Source organism: Aristolochia californica, unplaced genomic scaffold (assembly GCF_029961685.1).
Source record: "Aristolochia californica isolate CCGP_79_NKW_82.1479 unplaced genomic scaffold, dmAriCali1.0.hap1 SCAF_3, whole genome shotgun sequence".
In the NCBI taxonomy this organism is placed as follows: Eukaryota; Viridiplantae; Streptophyta; class Magnoliopsida; order Piperales; family Aristolochiaceae; genus Aristolochia; species Aristolochia californica.
In genome coordinates, this window is record NW_027181992.1 from 6,815,296 (window position 1) to 6,835,646 (window position 20,351).

General features: G+C 39.7%; 2 protein-coding genes across 3 annotated transcripts in view; one reads left to right on the plus strand and one right to left on the minus strand.

The window, feature by feature from the left end:
* The first annotated feature begins 378 nt into the window (after positions 1-378).
* LOC137960591 (growth-regulating factor 3-like) lies at positions 379-2,838 on the plus strand. The gene is made up of 4 exons (XM_068808243.1): positions 379-574; positions 788-973; positions 1,656-1,962; positions 2,311-2,838. Exons 1-4 carry the CDS (start codon positions 379-381, stop codon positions 2,708-2,710), a joined length of 1,089 nt encoding a protein of 362 aa, XP_068664344.1. The 3' UTR covers positions 2,711-2,838.
* Positions 2,839-4,800: 1,962 nt separating this feature from the next.
* The window catches only part of LOC137958392 (1,4-alpha-glucan-branching enzyme 2-2, chloroplastic/amyloplastic-like), a 74,204-nt gene continuing 58,653 nt past the window's right edge, over positions 4,801-20,351 (minus strand). The window contains exons 19-23 of one of the 2 annotated variants that reach the window (XM_068805380.1): positions 6,861-6,938; positions 6,074-6,229; positions 5,484-5,558; positions 5,293-5,394; positions 4,801-5,190 (exon numbers count right to left, since the gene is read on the minus strand). In XM_068805380.1, the coding sequence (XP_068661481.1) occupies positions 5,311-5,394; positions 5,484-5,558; positions 6,074-6,229; positions 6,861-6,938 (393 nt within the window). In that variant the 3' untranslated portion in view covers positions 4,801-5,190; positions 5,293-5,310. Of the gene's footprint in view, positions 5,191-5,279; positions 5,395-5,483; positions 5,559-6,073; positions 6,230-6,860; positions 6,939-20,351 lie in introns of both variants that reach the window. The other variant, XM_068805381.1, reaches the window with a different exon arrangement.

The window sequence follows — 20,351 nt, forward strand, 5'->3', positions numbered from 1 at the left end:
AACCCTTAACTTGAAAAAAAACGGCGGCTACAAGCCGGATTGATCGGCGGGGTAAGCCACAAGCCATGTCAGAGCAGCAGCCACCATCTCTGTTTAGTTATCACAGCGTAAGCTTTCTCTGGGTAATAAATCGAAGGGATGTCGTTCTTTATGGCCGGGTTTCCTTTCCAAGACAAAGTAGCAGCATAACCTGCTTCTCTCTCCATGTCACTCTGAGCCCCTCAGAAGCCTACAAAAGCAATGAGCAACAGAGAAATCTTCTCAGGAAAAGGAAAAGGGCCCCTCTGGAACTTGCCTTTTCTCTGAAATTCTCTCTTCACCCGCTGAACTGAAACGAAAGCTTTCTTTAGCTCTTTCGGTCGGTTTCTTGCTCACTTCATGGATTACAGTCTCGAGCTCTGGAAAGACCAAAACCAGTCAGAGCAGTCAGCTTCTGCTAACATACCGGCGCTTCTTCTTGAGCAGCAAAGGAGGCAGTCGTATGGATCAGGACTCGCATTGTCTGTACAGGAGTCCGGCATCAAGAGCAGCGACCTGTCATCATTTCCAGATTCATCTGTGACGGGATGTCCTCGTAAGAATCGGATTCTTTTCCTCATTTCTTACTGCTAGTCGGTTTTTTATTTTTTATTTTTATTGTTGTTAGCTTCTGTTCTTGTTATGTGTAGACATGTTTTTTACTTCACTATCAGGAAGTTTTGTATGGTGTATGTCTATATGGTTTCGGTATGCGAGGAAGGTTCATTTTTTTTCGTTCTTCTCCTGACTCCTTGTGATGGATATGTAGGAAATGGCGGTCTTTTCAGCTTGTCTCAGTGGCAAGAACTGGAAGTGCAGCTTTTAATCTTCAAGTACATGGTTGCTGGAGTTAATGTTCCTATGGATCTTCTTATACTCTTGCAGAAGAGCCTTCCCGATAAACTTGCCTTCAATAGCCATTTTTATCCGCAGGGTCCCAGCTATCAACCTGGTGGTAAGTTTTTGGCCCGTTGCTATTTCTATGTTCTGTTGTCTTTGGTGTATTGTACTTTAGAATCTATTTATGAGTATTTTGTTCTTTAGGCCATGAGCCGATTTTCTGTTTTTCATTTTGATTGTCTGTCGACTTGTTTCTGTTTAGGGCTTGGAGAGGTGGATGTTTTCTTCTTGTTCGCTCTTTATTTCTTACACATCTCAGCAACAGAGCTCCTCATCAGCTATTTGTGTCTTAGTTTCGTTTTTTTGGTTTTGGCCTTCTGGCTTGTAGTTGTGCGAGATATTTCATATTTCTTGAATTTATGTCTGTTCTGGCGTTCTTCCTCTGCTCAAGCAGATCATTGACTCTTTTATTTTCATTTTTATTTTCTTAATGACGAAGATGCATTTACTTTTTCCGTTTAACTTTCATTTGTTTGTTTTTTGTCTTATAGCAGCACTCTTGCTCTTCTATTTTCTTTCTTCGTCACATGGGACTGCTCTGGTCTTTGTTTAGGCAGATGGTCAATTTCAGTGGGCTATAATTTTGTTTCTTTTGCCTATTCAACATCGACTGTTTCCTTTTCTCCTGTTATGGTACTCAGTTAAATCGCAATTTTACATGTTATGGTAAGTTCTCTTGCTTTCTGTTTTCGATTTTCTTGTAATAATGTTCATATTTCGAGTTTTTTGTTTACAAGCGGCACAAACAGGGTATTGGGGGAGAGACGTAGCGGACACTGAGCCTGGGAGATGTAGAAGAACGGATGGGAAAAAGTGGAGATGCTCAAGAGACGTAGTAGCAGGGAAAAAGTATTGTGAACGCCACATGCATCGTGGGAGAAATCGTTCAAGAAAGTTAATGGAGGATTTCACATCCAATTCCAACTCTGTTAATAACTTCCAAACCACAACTTCCTCAGTGCCTTCTGCATTACCTAAATGTGATACTCTAATCAGTCTTTCAGGCCCTTCATCTTCTTCTGATCTCCTTGAGCTTAGTCAAAGGTGCTTTGTCCCTCTTCTTATCTCGTCTATCTTTTCATCTATCGTTTACATATATCAATCTATTCCTGCATGAGTTTCTCTTTTGGATTGCTTGATGACTGAACCCATGTTTGATTACCTATCCTGGTTTCTCATTAACAGTGTAGTCATGCCAGAATGGTAACCATTGTTGGATATAAATTGCAAGAAATAATGTAGAAAGTAAATCCTTTCGAAGCAGTTCATATCCACCTTTAATGGCTGCCACCTTTGTAACATAGAGATGTATTTCAAATGTTTTAGTCCTATTTATTGGCCATTGAAGCTTCTTCTGCTCTTTTTAATTGCTTGTTCTTTATTCTTCTGTAGGTCCATGGCAGATAACTCAGGCCAACAAGTTTTATACAAGGATACCTTTGGTACCAATTCCAGTGGCAAAGTGCTTCGACATTTCTTTGAGGACTCACCCCGTAGCTGTGGCAACAAAACTATGACTTCTACTTACTCCCCTCCTCTTTCTATTTTCTCACCAGGGAACACATCTTCAGAATTCTCCTTAAAGCTCTCAACAGACAACGTTGAGACAGTTCCCAGCTGTGGGAATATTGCTACAGGGAATGCTCGCTGGTCAGGCTGGGGTAATCACCTTGAAGCTCCGACTAGTAGTCCACTGGCAGAGGCACTTCGAGCATCTGCACTGACTTCACCAACCAGCGTTTTGCTGAAGCCCAATCGTTCTGTCTCTGAAACAAATAGTTTTAGTGGCTGAATTGCTCTGTTCTCTAATTCAGTCAGTGAGAACCATTTTGCGTTTTTTTTTTTTTCTCTTTTTAAGGTTCTTCTTTGTGGGTTTTTACTGTTTGGCAACATATGGAATTTTGACTAAGGTTTGTGTAATCCAGCTCGATGTTTATTTAAATTTTTGTGTTAAAAATGTAAATCTGTTCATCCTTGTTTGGCTAGCTCTTTGGTCATCTGGGGTGAAAGGTCTTCAACAGATGAGCTTTGCCCGTTTATTGTGTAGTGTGTATGATTGGGTCTTTTTCGACTAGGTCTTTAGAAGTTAATCCATGGAGTCTTGAAAATCAATACATTTCAATGAAGATCTTAAGTTCAACACATTCATTAGATTTAACTCAATCACAAACTCAAGAAAAGTATGATTTTTATTGAAGAGTACAAGTGAAAAACCTGCATAATAAATGGGAGAAAAAGAAAAAGAAATAGTTTGTGAGCATTTTGTTCTTATAATTTAAATTAATTTGATAAATCAAATAAGAGATCTAACTTAGCACTTAGACATAAGAAGCATACAAAATAAAGATTTTTGCAATAGAATATATAATAGATAAATAGGTTTAGTAATAGGCTACACCCCCCCTTTTTTATTGACAATTTACCCATTTTATTTTTTATTAGTTTCACATTTAATTTACTTTAAAAGTTAAAAAAATAGAATTAAGGTGGCCAAAGCTCATCCTCTTCCCTCCCTTTCTCCAAGAAAAAAAGAAAAAGGAAATGGAGAATACATAAAACCTTGGTATGTAACAAGAGACCAAATCCATGTATTAATACAAAGAAGAAAGTCCAAGAAGTATGAAATTATAATTAAAAAGAGAATACAATTTACTAAACAGCTGATAATAGGGTTAAGTACTCTAAATCCATATAAAATGGCTAGATTATTTTTACTATTTTAATATGTAAAAAATCACCCTCATCTGCCTATATATTTTTTTAAAAAGTTATATTTACCCTGTTGTTTTAATTTTATGCATTATTAACATTTAACTCTTGGCAGAGAAACGAAAGGGGACCTAATCGTTGCCGACCCAATTTAACCATGTCTTTTAGGGTTTGTTTGGGATCGTTAGAAAAGAAAAAAAAGAATTTAACCATTATTATTCTTAAAAATAGTTAGTAAAAATTAGATAATAATTAAATTATTATTTTTATTAAATATTTTTAAAAATAATAATGATCAATTTTTTTTCTTTTCCATGGGGTCCATACTAAACAAATGGAAATGCATCCACTGAGCCGTTTACCAGGTGTGTTGACCTAGTTCAAACGGAGCCGCAAGTAACTTCTACTGTGCCTTTAACTTGGACGAGTTTGGAAGCCCCGAGTCAGCACACTATTTACTCACTGTTCAAAAACTGCTTCTGTTGTCTAATATTGACTAGTTCCCACTAGGCCATGCTGACGATCGTGGAAGCCGAATGCAACCTAATTAGAAGCAGATGCGAGAGGTAGGAGACTCCCCTTGTCTCCTAATTAGCCACATTTGAAATACACTTTCTAAGACAATGTATTCACAAATTACCTCTTCAAAATATAAAGGGTGGGTAAATATCTGTTCAACCACACGTAATAAGTAAAATTTGGTGATCAAAATTACTCGCAAAAACCAGTTAGGAAACTGAACCTACAGACACAGTTAATCGAGAATACTGTCCATAAAGAAACTGCACCAAAATCGTTAAAAAATTTTGAATTTCAAAAAACAAGTTAATTACAACTGCTACTTTCAAATAAAAGTTTTGTATAAGATAGTTTTGGAATTTCCCGCGGCTGATCCAATACAAGAAGTTATTTGGTGTAAAACATACTAAACGGCTGTCTAATGTGCAAAACACGCAAAACGGTTATCTCAACCGTTCGATCATGATCGAACGACTGAGATAACATCAAATGGCTTTTCATTCATATTGGATCAGCCCTTTGGAATTTCCGAGTAAACAACATTGTTAATAACAAGAGCTACTTTAAATAAAATTTTCCTTATCATATATTTCACCTTTCAAATGAAGTTGATTTGTTCATAAAAATAAATAAAGAACAAAAATTTCCCCAATTTACACATTATGATACTGAATACTACTTTATTTGCCATTAAGATGTGTCGACTACTGCAAAGAGAATTCTACATTATTCCCCTATCTAAAACACGTTACGATGACTGATATTTCAGTTAAGGAAAAAGAAACGGTAAATATTAAGAGTGGGTACCCGATACAGTAGGTCCTCTGCTCTATGTCAGTTTCTCCGTGAATATAATACATTATGGCTGTTAAGGGAAAAAAAAAAATTAAATGAAAAGAAGCTATACAAAATCAGCGAAAACCAGTAAGATATCTGCTTGGCAAACTGTATTTCCCATGGCAACAGTTTGACTTCGATCTTTTTCCATCACTTCCAGAATTTTTGAGACGCTCAATTGCCATGTTTTATGGAATACTTTGACCCCTAAAGCAAATAAAAAATTTAAGATTAGAATAATGAGCAGATTAAAGGCAATGAATACCAACCCCCAAAATGACTTCTGTACAAGTCACCTGCAAAGCATACCCTTTTCACATGTTTGATTCATTCTGCTAAAGCATAGACAACAGCAGTTCTACAAGGTGCATACACTAGGAGAGAACGAGGCCGGTTGTCATACCAACCCTCCTACATGTCAATTACATAAATTTGATAAGCGAAAAGAGTAGGTTCCCATAATAAGAAGAAAAACGTCGGTGCATATAATTTTATCTTACAGAGCTGAAGTACTCCGCTGAGGGATCAATTCTACTGAATCCACCAAACAGTTTATCATCTGAATCCAGGACAACCTGCAAAAAGGACAAATTTTCTTCTGAGAAAATTTCAAATTATAATGATTATGGAGGCTGTGTAAATACATTGAGCCAAGCAAATCCCATTCCATTGTACCAAAGTTCATCACATTAGCACTACTAACTCCAGACCATTGTGCTTAAAGTTCATCACCCAAAGCTACCCAGGCAGGTCTGGCCTTCTAAGATTATGAATTTGACAATTTAAGCTGCCTGATGCTGCTGTCAATGTGTTAGCCAAATCCCATTAACTCTTGCATATATGTTCTTTATAATGCACTGCATGCTACAGTGCACCAGTTTTATGTACGGCAGAGACATGAGTCTTATGCAGCAAGTAGCCCTGTAGGATACCCACACTCATGAATTGGATTCTCAACATTGACAGCATTAGTAGTGCACATTGGCCTAAGGAGGCCAAAGGCCCATTAGGTGCAACTCGTGCCGATAGTTACCAAGGCTCCTAAAAGAAATAATATCCTTCCCAGGAGGAAGAAGAAATAGAGATGTACCTTGTACTTTCCTGGCTTTAAGCAACCAACTCGATAATCCATATAACTATTACTCCAGTGGAAGTTGAAAACAAATACCAAATCTCCATGCTCAAAAACAATGATTCGATCTCCTTCATCCTTCCGTGAAATATATTGATGCTCAGAGGTCATAAACTGAAGTAGATCACAAATATTTAGAGAGCTATAATGTGATATTGACAGCTCAAAAGATATACTGTCTGATAGAAAAGAAATACCAAAGACTATATGATAAAGAAATACTCATATAAGCTGTCATGTAATTTTGGTAACATGATAATCATATCTTAAGGCCTCTTACTTTAAGCTCAATTGGCAGAAGGGAGAAGAAAACAGAGGTTAATGCAGAAAGAGAAAAGTATTTTAGAAGAGAAGAAGAGACTAAACAAGAACGAAAACTGAAAGAGAAGCTATCAAATAGACAACCTAACTCAGACTGTCTAATCTCTTATAACAAAAGTTCTGTATCCTCAGAAGTACAATTATGGCCTTAATACAGAGGCAATGATATTATAAGCAGAAAATAACCTAATTCTGTCCGAAAGCTCAAGAAACTGATACTATAAAGGCACCTACACTTTTGAACAAATAAGTAAACTCACTAACAAGCGGAGTTCTCTACTCATGCTATCAGCAAAACATAACAAGCAAATCTGCCTATTAAAACATAATTGAAAAACAATTTTAAATTGTTGAATGCCCAAAATTTATCAAAACAGATAAATAAGAGGTGAAGAAGTAAACAAAAAGCAGATGCTCTACATACACTATAGGCCTCTTCAAGATGCTGCATTGCCTGATCAAACTCTTGCAATCCTCGATATCTCAGAAAATCTGCATCGCCCTGCATTGAGAGTCAACAATTGTTAGCAAATATGAAAGCTTTGATGGAATAAGGACCAAAGATCATTTTGTTTTCTTTGTGTGCGTGTGTGAAAGAGAGAGAAAGAGAGAAAGAGAGAGAGATTTTTGTTAAGGAATAGTCCCACATGGATTAGTGAGTACAAATATCTTGTGTTTATTAGTTGGGAAAAAGACTTCCTAAGTTAGTCAGTTATTTTGGGATGGGCCTTGGACCCAACTTTACATGGTATCAGAGCAGGTACTCATATGTGGGCCTACACTTAAATTATCCACTTGTAGACCCACAAAAGAGGGCCTACACCTAAATTATCCATTTGTAAAGCCACAAAAGAGGGCCTACACCTAAATTATCCACTTGTAGAGCCACAAAAGATGACCTACACCTAAATTATCTACTTGTAGAACTACAAAAGAGCACCTACACTTGAGGCGGAGTGTTAAGAAATAACCCCACATGGATTAGTGAGTACAAAAATCTTGAATTTATAAGTTGGGAAAGAGGCTTCCTAAGTTTTGGCTAGTCATTTTGGGATGGGCCTTGGACCCAACTTCATAGAATCAAATTGCAAAGTCCCATAGATTATGACCTTTTTCCTATTGCATCTCAATAAAAAAAGAGCGTGACTACAAGGGGGTTGTTTGTTTTTTGGTGGATAAAACTCTCTTGCTTTGTTTTGCGATTCATTTATTTGTTGTTTACGAACCAAGATAATTCCTTATTTATTTTCCAAACCTTTTCTATTACTAGGTCTGATTTGAACTTTATCCTATACAGTAAAATTTCTTTCATTTTGGGATTTTAAACAAATCTTTAATTTTGAGTTCCTTGTGTTGGTCTCTTTGTTGAATTTCAACTGTTCCTCTTTCCCTCTAAGCTTACTCCTATATTTTATAGTTTGCTATATTTAGGGTTGTGAGAGTCCCTCTCTTGGTCTTTATTATTTGTTTTTTATCATATAGGATATTTCAATCTGCCATAGTTTTGTACTCTATTCAATTGGACTTCTTCTTAAGACGGTGTTATTAATCAGGGTAAGAAGAATGAAGTTAAATGTTGAGAGCGATTAAATCTTCATGCATTTCACGATCTAAAGTATCAAATGTCGTCATAGGTTATTTGAGATGCATACATTGTTTGCTTGAAGTCTTTGTTTTACATTGAATGTTGAGTACGCATGTTAAAAAAAAAAAAACAGAAGTACAATGACTGACAGAGTTTGGGCTGGCAACCCTATTTTTATGATCTGCAACAATTAGGGAGTCCACCCCCTTCTGCACCAACCTCCAGGTTGGCTCTGTGGCTGCCATTATTACTCTTCAAAAATGCTTTAAGTGCCTCTCTAAGAAGCAGTGCCTCTCTAGGGTTATGTGCTTCCCTAAGTGTCTACTGCCTTTTTCTTATCTAGATTAGGCTTGAGACAATGGCTACAAGGCTAGGATGCTGCTCTAGTTCCTTCCCTGGTGTCTACTTGGCTTTACCTAACTTTATGGGCAAACTTAAAAAACTCTTTGAAATCCTGTTCTAGAGAAGCTTCGAATTTGTCTCTCCACGTAGAAAGGTCGTCTTATCTCCAAAGCAGGAAGATTGACTCCCATTCAATCCTATTTTGTGGTTATTCCTACCAATCAGTGTGGCCAATGATATTGACAAACTTTTTTTTTATAAAATAGTGCTGAGTTATATTAAATGGCTCAAATGAGCATGATTACAAGGAGGGGCGACCGTCCCAAACAATAAGAGATTGATGGGATGCTTCAAATTTAGCTTATCAACCAAAGAAATGGGTAGTGGGTTTAATCATCATATGGTGAAATGGACCGAGGTTGGAAGCCAAAGAAAAAGATGGAGATTTGGGAATTTGACGAATCAGGGATTCTAATGTTTCTCTCCTTACTAAATGGACTTGCTAGCTTGGATTCCTTTTGTTGCCAGGAAGATGGGTGAAGCAAATGCTCGCTGGTGGCTGGACGGAGGCTCCCCAAGTCGGCTATCATCTGTTTGGAGACACATCTATCGTAAGTTTAACCATTTCACCCCACATACTTATTGGTCAACAATGTTCCTCCGATGTCCTCACAAATTTTCAGTTTAGCCCTAAATAGGGAGATTATCCTACTTGGCATCATGACCAATGGTGGATTTCAGGGTGTCAATTAGAGTCTTGTATTTATATTGTTGTTTGAGTACAATTACAAATATGCCCTTACTTAACCCTAATCTCCTTGTATCTCCCATCCTACATGTTCTATTTACATGAAACTTGGTCCATAAACATAATTGGACATACTGATCAAGATTACATCAAAACATATAAATAAAGATGAAATGAAATGACTAAATACCCCTGTACTTGTTTTTCAACATGCTTTTACGAGAGAAAACCCTATTATTTCTTTCCAACCAAAGACAACATATCACAACAGGATCAACAAGTTTCCAAAGGATTGTTTTCTGACCTACGCACGGGAAGCGGTCATTACAGATAGCCAATTACTTAAGGTTTCTAGAAGGCAGAGAGAAACCAAAGGATTGGCATAAAGAACTCCATATTCCAGCAAAGACGACAACAAAGAAATGTATGATCAATTGACTCCACAAATATTACAAAACCCACATCTCATAATAGGTGGCTGATAACCTCTATGGTTGAGCAGATTCCATGTTAAAATTTGCCCTTTAGGATTGTCCATATAAAAGCTTTAACCTTTGGCTGACCAACAAATTTCTCGGCTTATAAGGACTTCGTACGAATATTTTTTGTTAAAGCTAGGAGTTCATTATATCTACTCCCCAACTTGAGGGAATTAGGTTGTTGAAACTTGGTGCATGGATTTATTGACTATTTCAGAGCTCAAACAACCACACATTGCCACGAATCTATTTGATATTTGTGAGTTAAGCACAAGACAAGATCATCTCTGCTTAGCAAGTTGCATCACAGATTCAACTTGCAAATGTTTTTATCAAGGCTTCAATATCAGATCCATTGTCATCTGCCTTCAGCAAGTTGGGCATCTGACTAGGGCAAGCTAGGTGTCTATGATCAATGTTAGAAACAGTTCCACATAGATCCAGGATCTTTTTTCTTTGAAAGAGAGCATGATTAAAGACACCAAAAAGGTTAAGGCTACGAACACATTAAAGGGGATCACTTCCAATGAAAGATTGGTGGGTGGTCCCCTCTTTTGCTAGAGAATCAGCTAAACCACTAGCTTATCTTAATATATGAGACCAAAAAATTACATCAACAGCCAAATCCATAATTTCATAAAAAAATGTGAAGTCAACACAATGGAGGAGCTTTCTTTCCGCTACACCAATTGATGACAAGAGAGCGCCTTCATAAAAAAGAACCTATGCTTGGAAAGAGACTTCTTATTCTGGTAGGACTCAGCTCTAACTTGAACATAGTACTAGATCAGGTACTCATGTAAAAACGTAAGATTAAAGTTTGAGAAGAAAAAGAAGAAGGCGATAAAAGAAAGAGCAAAGAGAGGGAAAGCAGCAAGGAGGCTTCACTCTCATTGAGGGCTCAAAATTCAAGCCCTCCTCTTTTTATTAATTCACTTAAGTGAAAACAGTACAAAATAACAATATTGCCCCTCATAACAACACCCCTCATAACTTCCTAAATACAACTCAGAATTAAATGAAAATTGATACATAAGACTTATAATATGAAGCCTAACTTACTCCATCCATTATGAGAACCTTATAATTATAGGAAATGACCAAACTACCCCTATACGTGAATTTTAACACTCATACGTAAGCCAATACTCCAAAATTACCAAAATGTAGGAGCCAAAAAAAGGCCCACATATGAGAGGAATCCTACATAGATCTAGGACTAGAAGCTTATTACTAGGGAAGAGGCATAGTTTTTGGAAAAAAAAAAATTAATATGTGTTAGCATTATTGCTTTAAGATCAAAGGTACAAGGAGGGAACTAACCCTCAATTTATGAAATGAAGAGAAATATTCACTATTAGAGAGCTTTTGCAAACTCCCTCTTTGGCCAAATTTATTAGATAAATTATTTGCAGCTTTGAGGGTATACAACCAAGTTTATTTCTTTTCTTTTCTTTTCGTTTTTTTTTTTTTTTTTTTTTTTGAGAGGGGGGGGAGGGAACTGGGGAACTATATTAAGCACAAGAGAGCAAATTAAAAAATTAGGAATCGGTCGGGTCCCATTACTATAAGAGATTGGAGGGAAACACCATTCCTAGCAAGGGAGTTAACCAAAGAATTGGCTGATCTTGGAACATGAGTCCATGCACAAGAAAGAACAGAGGAGATGTCCTTGACATCGCAAAAGGTATTCCAGCGGTGCCAAGGGGGCTCAAAAAAGGAGAGGAACACCAAGAGATCACCACTTTGGAGTTGCCTTCCACGATGAGAGGACCCGATGTATAACCTCGGAATAGAATAAAACCTAGGAGGAGCGCCATGAGCTCCACAGAAGTCGTGCCCAAGGTTAAAAGGTCCAAAATAGAAGAGGGTGGCATCATCCATAGAATTGAGGATGGCTCCTTCATAGTCAACTGGTCTTGGGTTGCTGAGAGAATCGCCGTCAAAATTGAGCTTTGAGAAAGCCCAGAGGCGGAGGGCTCCAATTATGCATGGGGGCTAGTGGATGGAGCAGACATCTGAGCAATACAACGCCAATTGTTGCAAAGAGGCGCATTGCTAAGATGAATAAACTCATTTCTGGTGTGGATCCATGAGGAGATTTGGCCAATAGTGCTAGTAGCCTTTGGCTGCCCTGGGCCCACCGGCTTTGGTGGGGTAAATCACCACGAAAATAGGTTGCCTCATCTACTCCTTTGCTGGCCCATTGGGTATCTCTGATTCCACAACCGCGGAGTGTGCGGGATTGCTTCAAGGCCTCTTGATCTTCCGGGACCGTCTCTCTAGACCCTTCATCATCGAAAGAGACTCCAAGGTGGTCATTGATTGGTGCGTGAAGCAAATCCACCCCCCCCCCCCCCCCCCCCCCCCCCCCATACTTTTTTTGAAGTCTTAATATATCTTTTTAAATGGACCCACACACCCAAATCCGCCAATCACTTGGCGGACTATCATGCTAAAAGGGGTTCATCCCTCCAAAGCCTCGTTGTGGAGGATGGCCCATCACATTAGGTTGTCCTCTCCTCTTATTTTTTAATAAACATCCACACATTCCATCAAAAAAAAAAAAAAAAAAATAGTGCTACTAGCAACTTCATCAAACGGATCCATGAGGAGATCTGACATCCAACCAAAAAGGTAAATCCATGAGGAGATTCGAAGTCCAACCAAAACGTTAGGTAAAAGGCCACAAAAAATTTACACCATGGGCATACCTCCATACACGCTTGTCTTCAAGATGGCTTTGGATAGTGATTGAGCCAAGGTCATCCGTGAGGGAGCAAACGTCATTGACTTCAACATCATCCACCTGAGGTGGAGATTCCAGCATGCATTGGCCCCCCATGAGTCGGCCATAAAGATGGATGGGTTGCGGCAAAGGGCTGGCAGTGAGGGTAGGAGTCTTTGAGAGGTCCAAAGCCTCTCCACCAATCACTCCAGAAACGAACTTGACAGCCCTTCCCAACAAAGTGGCCAGCATAAAAGTAGGCAATAGAAGGAATATAGAGCGCCATATGGGAGAGAGTTTGTGCGCGATCCCCGCTAGTCCACCATTGAGTCTTGTAGCAACCATGGGCCTCCAAATTGCACACGGAAAGTACTGAATTTCGGAAGCCACATGAGAAAGAGGGCCAAGTTCATGGTCTTGGTGAGACATATGCCGAGTCTACCAAGAGCCTTTGGTTGGCAAACCTCCTTCCAATTAAAAAGGTAGTACTTGAAGCCGTCATCTGCTCTCCTCCAAAGAAATCTTCTTTTGATGCAATCAAAGTGGTGGCAGATGGACATTGGGCATGGGAAGAAGGAGAGGTAGTAATTGGGAAGTCCAACAATACATGAGTTGAGGAGAGTGAGGCGGCCTGCCTCTGATAGAAATTTTCCCCGCTATGTTGCAACATGAAGCTCCATCTTCTCGACAGAAGTTGCCCATAAATTTTTGTGAGGGTGCCTATTAAAGAGGAGACCCAGACCCAGGTATTTGGTGGGTAGAGTAGCGATGGAACATCCAAGGCAAGCAGCCATGGACTGAAGAACCTCTGATGAGATGCGATATCCCATGATTATGTGGCACATAACTCTTTGATTTCTTAAAAGTTGATAGGAAACGCCACGGGAGAGGAGATGACTCTTTCATCCAGCTAATGACGATGACGATGACTCAGTCCACTTAAACTAGAACAAAACTTCAGAAATGTCAGATGAATAGCTTGATTCCCTCAAGTAGAGTGTAGATCTTCCAATGGGACCAAAGAAGGACAACAGCATTGTCCACTAATGCTTTCTGACAATGCCTCCAATTCTAATAGAGTTTAGATATCCTTGGGAGCAGCCATTGAAATTCAATTTTCCCAATCATTTTGAACCAAGAAAGAAAAAGAACTCCTTATCATAAGAGTCGTATGATAAATTCCTCGTCTTAGAAGGAATGATATGTAATATATCAAGCTTTGTATTTGAGTTCTACCAAAAGTGAAGCTTGATGTAATAATCACACTTAAACAATGTAATTGATGAATTTTTTTTTAAATGATGCTGATTTTTTTATTTTTTATGAAAGTGCGTATATTGATAAAAGGGGAGGAAATTACAAACCTAGCTTTGGGGGCCTGACTCCACAACAAAGTGTTGGAGAGAAATAACCGCCTTAGCCTGGGAGTAATGATGCTGATTTTTATTAAGACAAAAGCTCAAAAGAGCAAATTACAAAGGAGGAAAGCCTTCCCAAACAATGAGAGGTTGTTGGGAAGTTCCGAATTTTGCCAATTTATCAGCCAAAGAGTTGGCTGATCTAGGAATGAGATTCCGATTACAATTGATAGATGATACAATGTCAACAATACAATCTATGATAGGCCAGTGGCACCAAGGGGGGAGCTATCTTCGGAACACCAATTGATGACAGTCTTTAAGTCTCCTTCAATGATTAACTTGCCATGGAGACGTTCCTTGAAAATTCAGAGGCCGAATAGAAGAGCAGTAACTTCAGCAGTATTAAAATCAGCAATGCCCACTGGCCCATCATAAGAAAGAATAGGGTCTCCATTTTGACCTCTGAAAACACCACCTGCTCCAGCCGGCCCAGGACAGCCAATAGCACTATCATTGAAATTGAGTTTGATGCAATCACAAGGGGGAGGATCCCAAATGGCCATAATCGGAGTCCTGCAGGGGCCTGCCATATGAGCGATCAAGCTCCAATTTTCCCGAAGGGAAACACCCGATAGAGAGGCAAATTCCTTCCTTGTATGAAGCCAGCTCGTGATAAAACCAACGGCATGTGAAGCCGTGTTGCCCGGGGTGCAAGCTTTGGAGTTAAATCTTCCGTTATTTCGCTCGAGCCAAATGCACCATGGAACATGCGCAAAACAGGCCGAAAGTATTAACTTGCCCAACCGAGGAAGGTGAATCCCTTTAACCATCTCAAAGGTGTTGAAGAGGTCCTGATGTAACCCCATTGGGAACCCAATCTTCTAAAAAATCTTCATCCAGACTTGCCAAGAAAATCAAGTGTAAGAGGACATGCTGGACTGTCTCATCGCACACATCACAAAGGGGACAAGAAAGATCAGGAGCGGTGAAGCATCTTCTATGAAGATTGTCAGAAGTAAGGATGTGTTCTCTAATGGCCAACCACACGAAAAATTTGATTTTTCCTGGCGTTGGGAGTTTCCAAGCCAAATTTGCCTTGTGCACATGCATACTGTAGTCTTGCTTTCTGATATGAGAGTAAGCGGAAGCAACAGTGAATCGGCCATTAATACTTGTTAAATTTATGGAAAAGAGAAATACTTGATTGGCTTCATTAATTTATTATAATCAGAGTACATGAACGTCTATTTATAATAGAGGAAGGTAGTAGAGTCCAATTACAATAAAACTACCTTTGTCCCAATTACACTCAAACTCTAATACTTAAGGATAAGCCTTAGCATAATTAAATAACTCAATATAAATAGAAGACAAACATAACTCAAACTAGAACTCTTCTATGACGTGACCATAAGATAAAGATGTCAGCTCGTGGTTATCTTTGTGAGTCCTTCTTGTTCTTCCAACCAGTTTGTGGTTATCTTTGTGAGTCATTGATCTTCCAACTTATGTGATAAGGATGCCAGCTCATGGTAATCATGGCGGGTCCTACTTCTTATGTGTTTGGGCCCATCTTGTGGACCTTCCTTGGTCGTGTGGGCTGGAGCCCATCTTCCAACACTCCCCCTCAAGCTGGGGGTGAGAGAACATCATGAACTCCTAACTTGCTACATATGATATATAGAATCTTTTTGTATAAAATGGCAGTCCTCCCATCTTCCAACACTCCCCCTCACGTTGATGCTCTCTTCCATGAAGCCCAGTTGGCTAATTCAGGGGAGTATAACATAGATGTAATAATAAGTTCCTCCATCATGGTTTCCCAACCGTGATATTTTTTGACAAGGTATCCTCCATTATGGTTTCTCAACCATGATATTTTTTGACAGGGTATCCTCCGTCATGGTTTCCCAACCGTGATATTTTTTGACATGGTATTAAGTTCCTCCGTCATGGTTTCCCAACCGTGATATTTTTTAACAGGGTATCCTCCGTCATGGTTTCCCAACCTTGATATTTTTTTAACAGGACCCATCATGGTTTCCCAACCGTGATATTTTTTTACAGGTCAAATAAATGATGATATGAGAAAGGATACCGAGGCCACCTCTTCTTCAATCATAATGTCCCCAAAGAGACATAAAAGTTGCAGCTGAATATAACAAGACCATCTTCCAACACATATAACACAAACCAAAATAATAAACCTTGTAGAAGGATCCATAAAATAATCATAATCCGATATAAATATTTTTCTTAGATGCAGAAACTTCATCTTTTGTGCTCCCCCTTTCTTGAATATTTTGGTCACATAAACTTATCCACAACATATGGAATAAAATACATCTTTCTTGTACTTCTTTTACTTCTCCCCCTCAAGCTAGGATGTAATGGCAGTGATCCCAGCTTGAACCAAATATCATAGATGTAGCAATAAGGCCAAATAACAGAAATGTATAAATAAGCCCTCAAACCAGGGAGAAGTGAGATATTTTCCTGATATATCAACTCAAAAAGTGACGCAAAACAATGGGCATAAATTCGGATTTTTCAATACAACAGAATACCAATATGACCTTTGATTCTTCCAATGCGAATATATCTTTAAATATAGATCAGATTGACATGAAATTTTCTCCTTCTAAAACTAGACTTAAATACCTTTCATCCAAATATAATTTCTCTTCACAAAATATAATTATCAGAAGATAAATAATCTGATAGATTTTAGTCTCTAACATTTGGCCGAACTAAGTACTTCTAACACTTAAGCATAAGCCTTATCATAATTAAATAACTCAATATAAATAGAAGATAAACATAACTCAAACTAGAACTCTTCTATGATGTGACAATAAGATAAAGATGCCAGCTCGTGGTTATCTTTGTGATTCCTTGATCTTCCAACCAGCTTGTGGTTATCTTTGTGAGTCCTTCTTGATCTTCCAACTTATGTGATAAGGATGCCAGCTCGTGGTAATCATGGTGGATCCTACTTCTTGTGTGCTTGGGCCCATCTTGTGGCCTTCCTTGGTCGTGTGGCCCATCTTATAATACTTTTAGATATGTGGGTCTTCCTTGGTCGTGAGGGCTGGAGCCCATCTTCCAACAATTGGCCTTCCAAGTCAGCTTATCAACTGTATGCTCCCGGATAATAATACTGTGGAGTCTGGTAAGGAGAGCAAAAAGCCAAAGATTCCTCATCATTTAGTCCCTGGCAGAATGGAAGACTCCACGACTGATCCCTCCAAGAATCAACCACTGAGCAAGAGAGGTCTCTAGCCACCCTACACAGCCCCAGGAAGTCCTCCGAGAGGGAGCGGGGGCTACACCATTCATCTAACCAGAAGAGGAGGGTCCTTCCATTGCCCGTGTGAAACAAGGTAGCATTTCTGAATACTGGGAGGAGCTTATAAATTGATTTCCATATCGGGGATAGGAGGCGAGCGACACCACCCTCTCTCCACCAGGCACCCGAAAACTGAAGGTAGAATTTGACCATATTCCTCTATAAACTGTTATGCTTGATGTTGAAGTTCCAAATCCATTTGAGCATAAGAGCTTTGTTCATTTCCATTGTAGGCCGGATGCCTAATCATCCCCTATTACGAGGCATGCAAATATCCTTCCAACTAACCAAATGGTATCTGAAGGTGTCTTTTCATCCTCTAGAGAAATCGCCGATGGATGGCATCAATCTTGGAGCAAATGGAGGCCAGACAGTGCATAAATGATAGCAAATAATTTGGCAGCCTTGCCAGACAAAACTTGAGGAGAGTGAGACGGCCCATTGTAGATAAGAGCTTACCCCCTCCAAGTGCCTAGCCTCTTTTCAAATTTCTCAATGAGTGGGGACTAGAGTGACGTCGAAGGCCGAGAATCAAAAAGTGGGAGCCCAACATATGTAGCTGGCAGATTTCCCACAGAGCATCCCAAGTAGTCAGCCATATCCTGAAGCCCAGCTAGATCGATGTGGTAGCCTAGAAGAGTGATTTTTTTCTAGTTTATGTTCTGACCAGAAGCCAATTCAAATAATCCCAAAACAGCACACAATTTTTTGATTTGTTCCATAGTACCAACCTTGAAGCAAATAGTGTCATCTGCAAATTAGAGGAACGGAATATCAAAGGTTGTGCAATCCATCGTGGGGAGGTGTCATCCCATGTTCTTGCCCGAGTAGATCAAGGAGGATAGATATTCTACCACCACATTGAAGAGCAAGGGGGAAAGGGGGTCTCCCTGTCTAATTCCCCTGGTTCCCTTAAAACACCCACAAACTGTTCCATTGAGAAGGACGGAGTAACTTGTAGAGGAGATGCAGCTTTGGATCCAGAAGCGCCATTTTTCCCCGAATCCCATCTTCCCCAAGAGGGTGTCTAGAAACTTCCAATTAACTTTGTCAAATGCTTTTTAGAAGTCAAGCTTGAGAATGAATCTGGGGAGCTTGAGAACCTTGAAATGGTGGATAAGTTCGTGATATGCCATGGCCAAATCAAGAATGTTCCTTCACTTAATAAAAGCACTTTGACCATGATGAATGGCAATAGGGAGAACCACCCTGAGGCGATTAGCAAGGAGGCGTGCAATCACCTTATATGCACTGGTGGTGAGAATGATCGGCCAGAAGTTGGATGGGAGCTCTGCCCCATCTTTTTTAGGGATGAGGGCAATGAACGAGGCTCCAATGCTCCTATATCTAATGCTATGCTGATAAAAGGAGTGGGCTATGCCGATAATGTCGTCTCTGATGAAGGGCCAACAGCGACGATAAAATTCCCCGTTGAATCCGTTCGGGCCTGGAGCACGATCCAGAGGAAGACTAAGGGCTACAATTTCAATTTCCCGACTGGAGAAAGGGAGCTCGATGAGGCTTGTTGTAGCTGATGGAATAACCTGGAAGTGAACCCTTCGGAAGAAAAGGCGGACTGGCTGGTGATCAAAGTATAAATCTGCAAAAATATTCACCAATGAGTCTGAAATAAGGATTCGTTCCGAGGTGGTCTCACTGGCCCTTCTTCGTGCAAAGGTGATTGCATGGAAGAATTTAGTATTAGCATCCCCATCGGAGAGCCATTTGAATCTTGTACATTGCTTCCAATGCACGAGTTCGTTGTGGGTGAAGGACTGCAATTGCCCTTGAAGGGCATACCTTTGAGAGACTTCCGAAGAAGAGAGACCTCTAGACGACTCCTCCGAGACAAGAGCGGCTATATGAGCAAGGGGCATTGGTTCTCTCGGCCGAGGAAGAGGCCTTCTTCTCGGAGGCCCAGGACTGAGCAATGACTTCAATGATCAGAGACAACTCGGTTGAGCACTTTGCCAGAGACATTACTATAGAGTTGAAGCCAATCATTGCTGGCTAAGAAGCAGTCAAACTTGGAGAGGACGGGGAGCTATCAACCATTTGACCATGTGTAGGTCTTCCTAGATAGGGTAATCTCGTCCAGGTCCCAACTGCCATTAAATCAGCAAAAAGCCTCATGGAGGTTGTGATTCTCCGGGACGGTGGGGATTTCTCATGGCAGAAGCGAGTAGCATTGAAGTCATCCGCAAGCATCAGAGGAATAGGCCACATCTAACAAGTTCTCAATAGGTCATCCCAAAAAAGGTGGCGCTTGTGGCGTCTGGTAGGGTCGTAGACACCTACTAGCCACCAAATGTTCCCCGAACCTTTGTCTCGCAGCTTGATGCCAAGGGAGTAAGAGCCACAACAACGATCAAGCACCTCAATAGTACTTGTGTCCCACACCAGTAGGATGCCGCCAGCCAAACCCACTAAAGCCCAGCCGGACTCCTTGAGTGGCCACAACTCTAGGATATATCCAAGGGGAAGAGAAGCCGCCTTGGTAGAGGCAAGGAGGTCCCCAAGGGAGGCGCGTCGGTGCAAGGACCCAAATCCACGATGATTAAATAAGTGAACAATGAGAATTACTCAAAACAATTGTTTTCCCTCACAAAATTTCTTCCCTCAAATTTACTATCTTTTGCTCTATGTCCAAATTCCAACATTTTCAAACGGTGAAGATTTAACTAAGTAGTATTATAAAAATACAATGCAAAAAAGTCTCCTTGCAAAAAAACAAATCAAAAAAAAAAATCAAAAGATCTTTTTAACTTGCATCATTTTTTTAGTTCTTTTTTTTTCTTGTAAAAGAGTGATGATTTTATTGCAAGAAATAACAGATTACAACAAGGGGGGCTCACTTTACAAGAAGGGATTGCAGGGAGGAAATGGACGGGCAATTCACAATCATGATGGTGAAACCTTGCCATCTTATTTGGGCCTCCTAAGAGAAGTAGATTCAATGGAAGCAGAAGCAAGTGATCTTCTTCAAGGGATCTTCCTATACTATGAGAAGTTATATCTCAAGCTGTTTGTTGAAGGGACTTGTAGGTGGTTATCGCTTGGTCAAAGGAGATTTGAGAGACAATTTCTGCAGATACCTATATGGTTTGTTCTAAGCAAATTTTGTGGACAGGAGCTGCATTCAGGAAACTCCTTAGACAACTCATAAGCTAAAGGACTCTCATCAACATCTTCTTGTATCTTCTCCCAGTGAATTGTAATTTCATTTCTCTGTTGGTATTGTCCTTTCTATTTCTTTAATGAATGATTTGACTGTTTAAAAAAAAAAACAAGCTTTTAATCATGAAGTTAGTCCCTGAACTCAC

What these genes read in the sequence shown, in the direction of transcription:
- LOC137960591 (XM_068808243.1), top strand. Translation starts at nt 379, where the DNA reads ATGGATTACAGTCTCGAGCTCTGGAAAGACCAAAACCAGTCAGAGCAG. An exon ending in TCCCAGCTATCAACCTGGTG is followed by an intron (nt 974 to 1,655) that starts GTAAGTTTTTGG and finishes TTTGTTTACAAG; the next exon opens with CGGCACAAACAGGGTATTGG. An exon ending in CTCCTTGAGCTTAGTCAAAG is followed by an intron (nt 1,963 to 2,310) that starts GTGCTTTGTCCC and finishes ATTCTTCTGTAG; the next exon opens with GTCCATGGCAGATAACTCAG.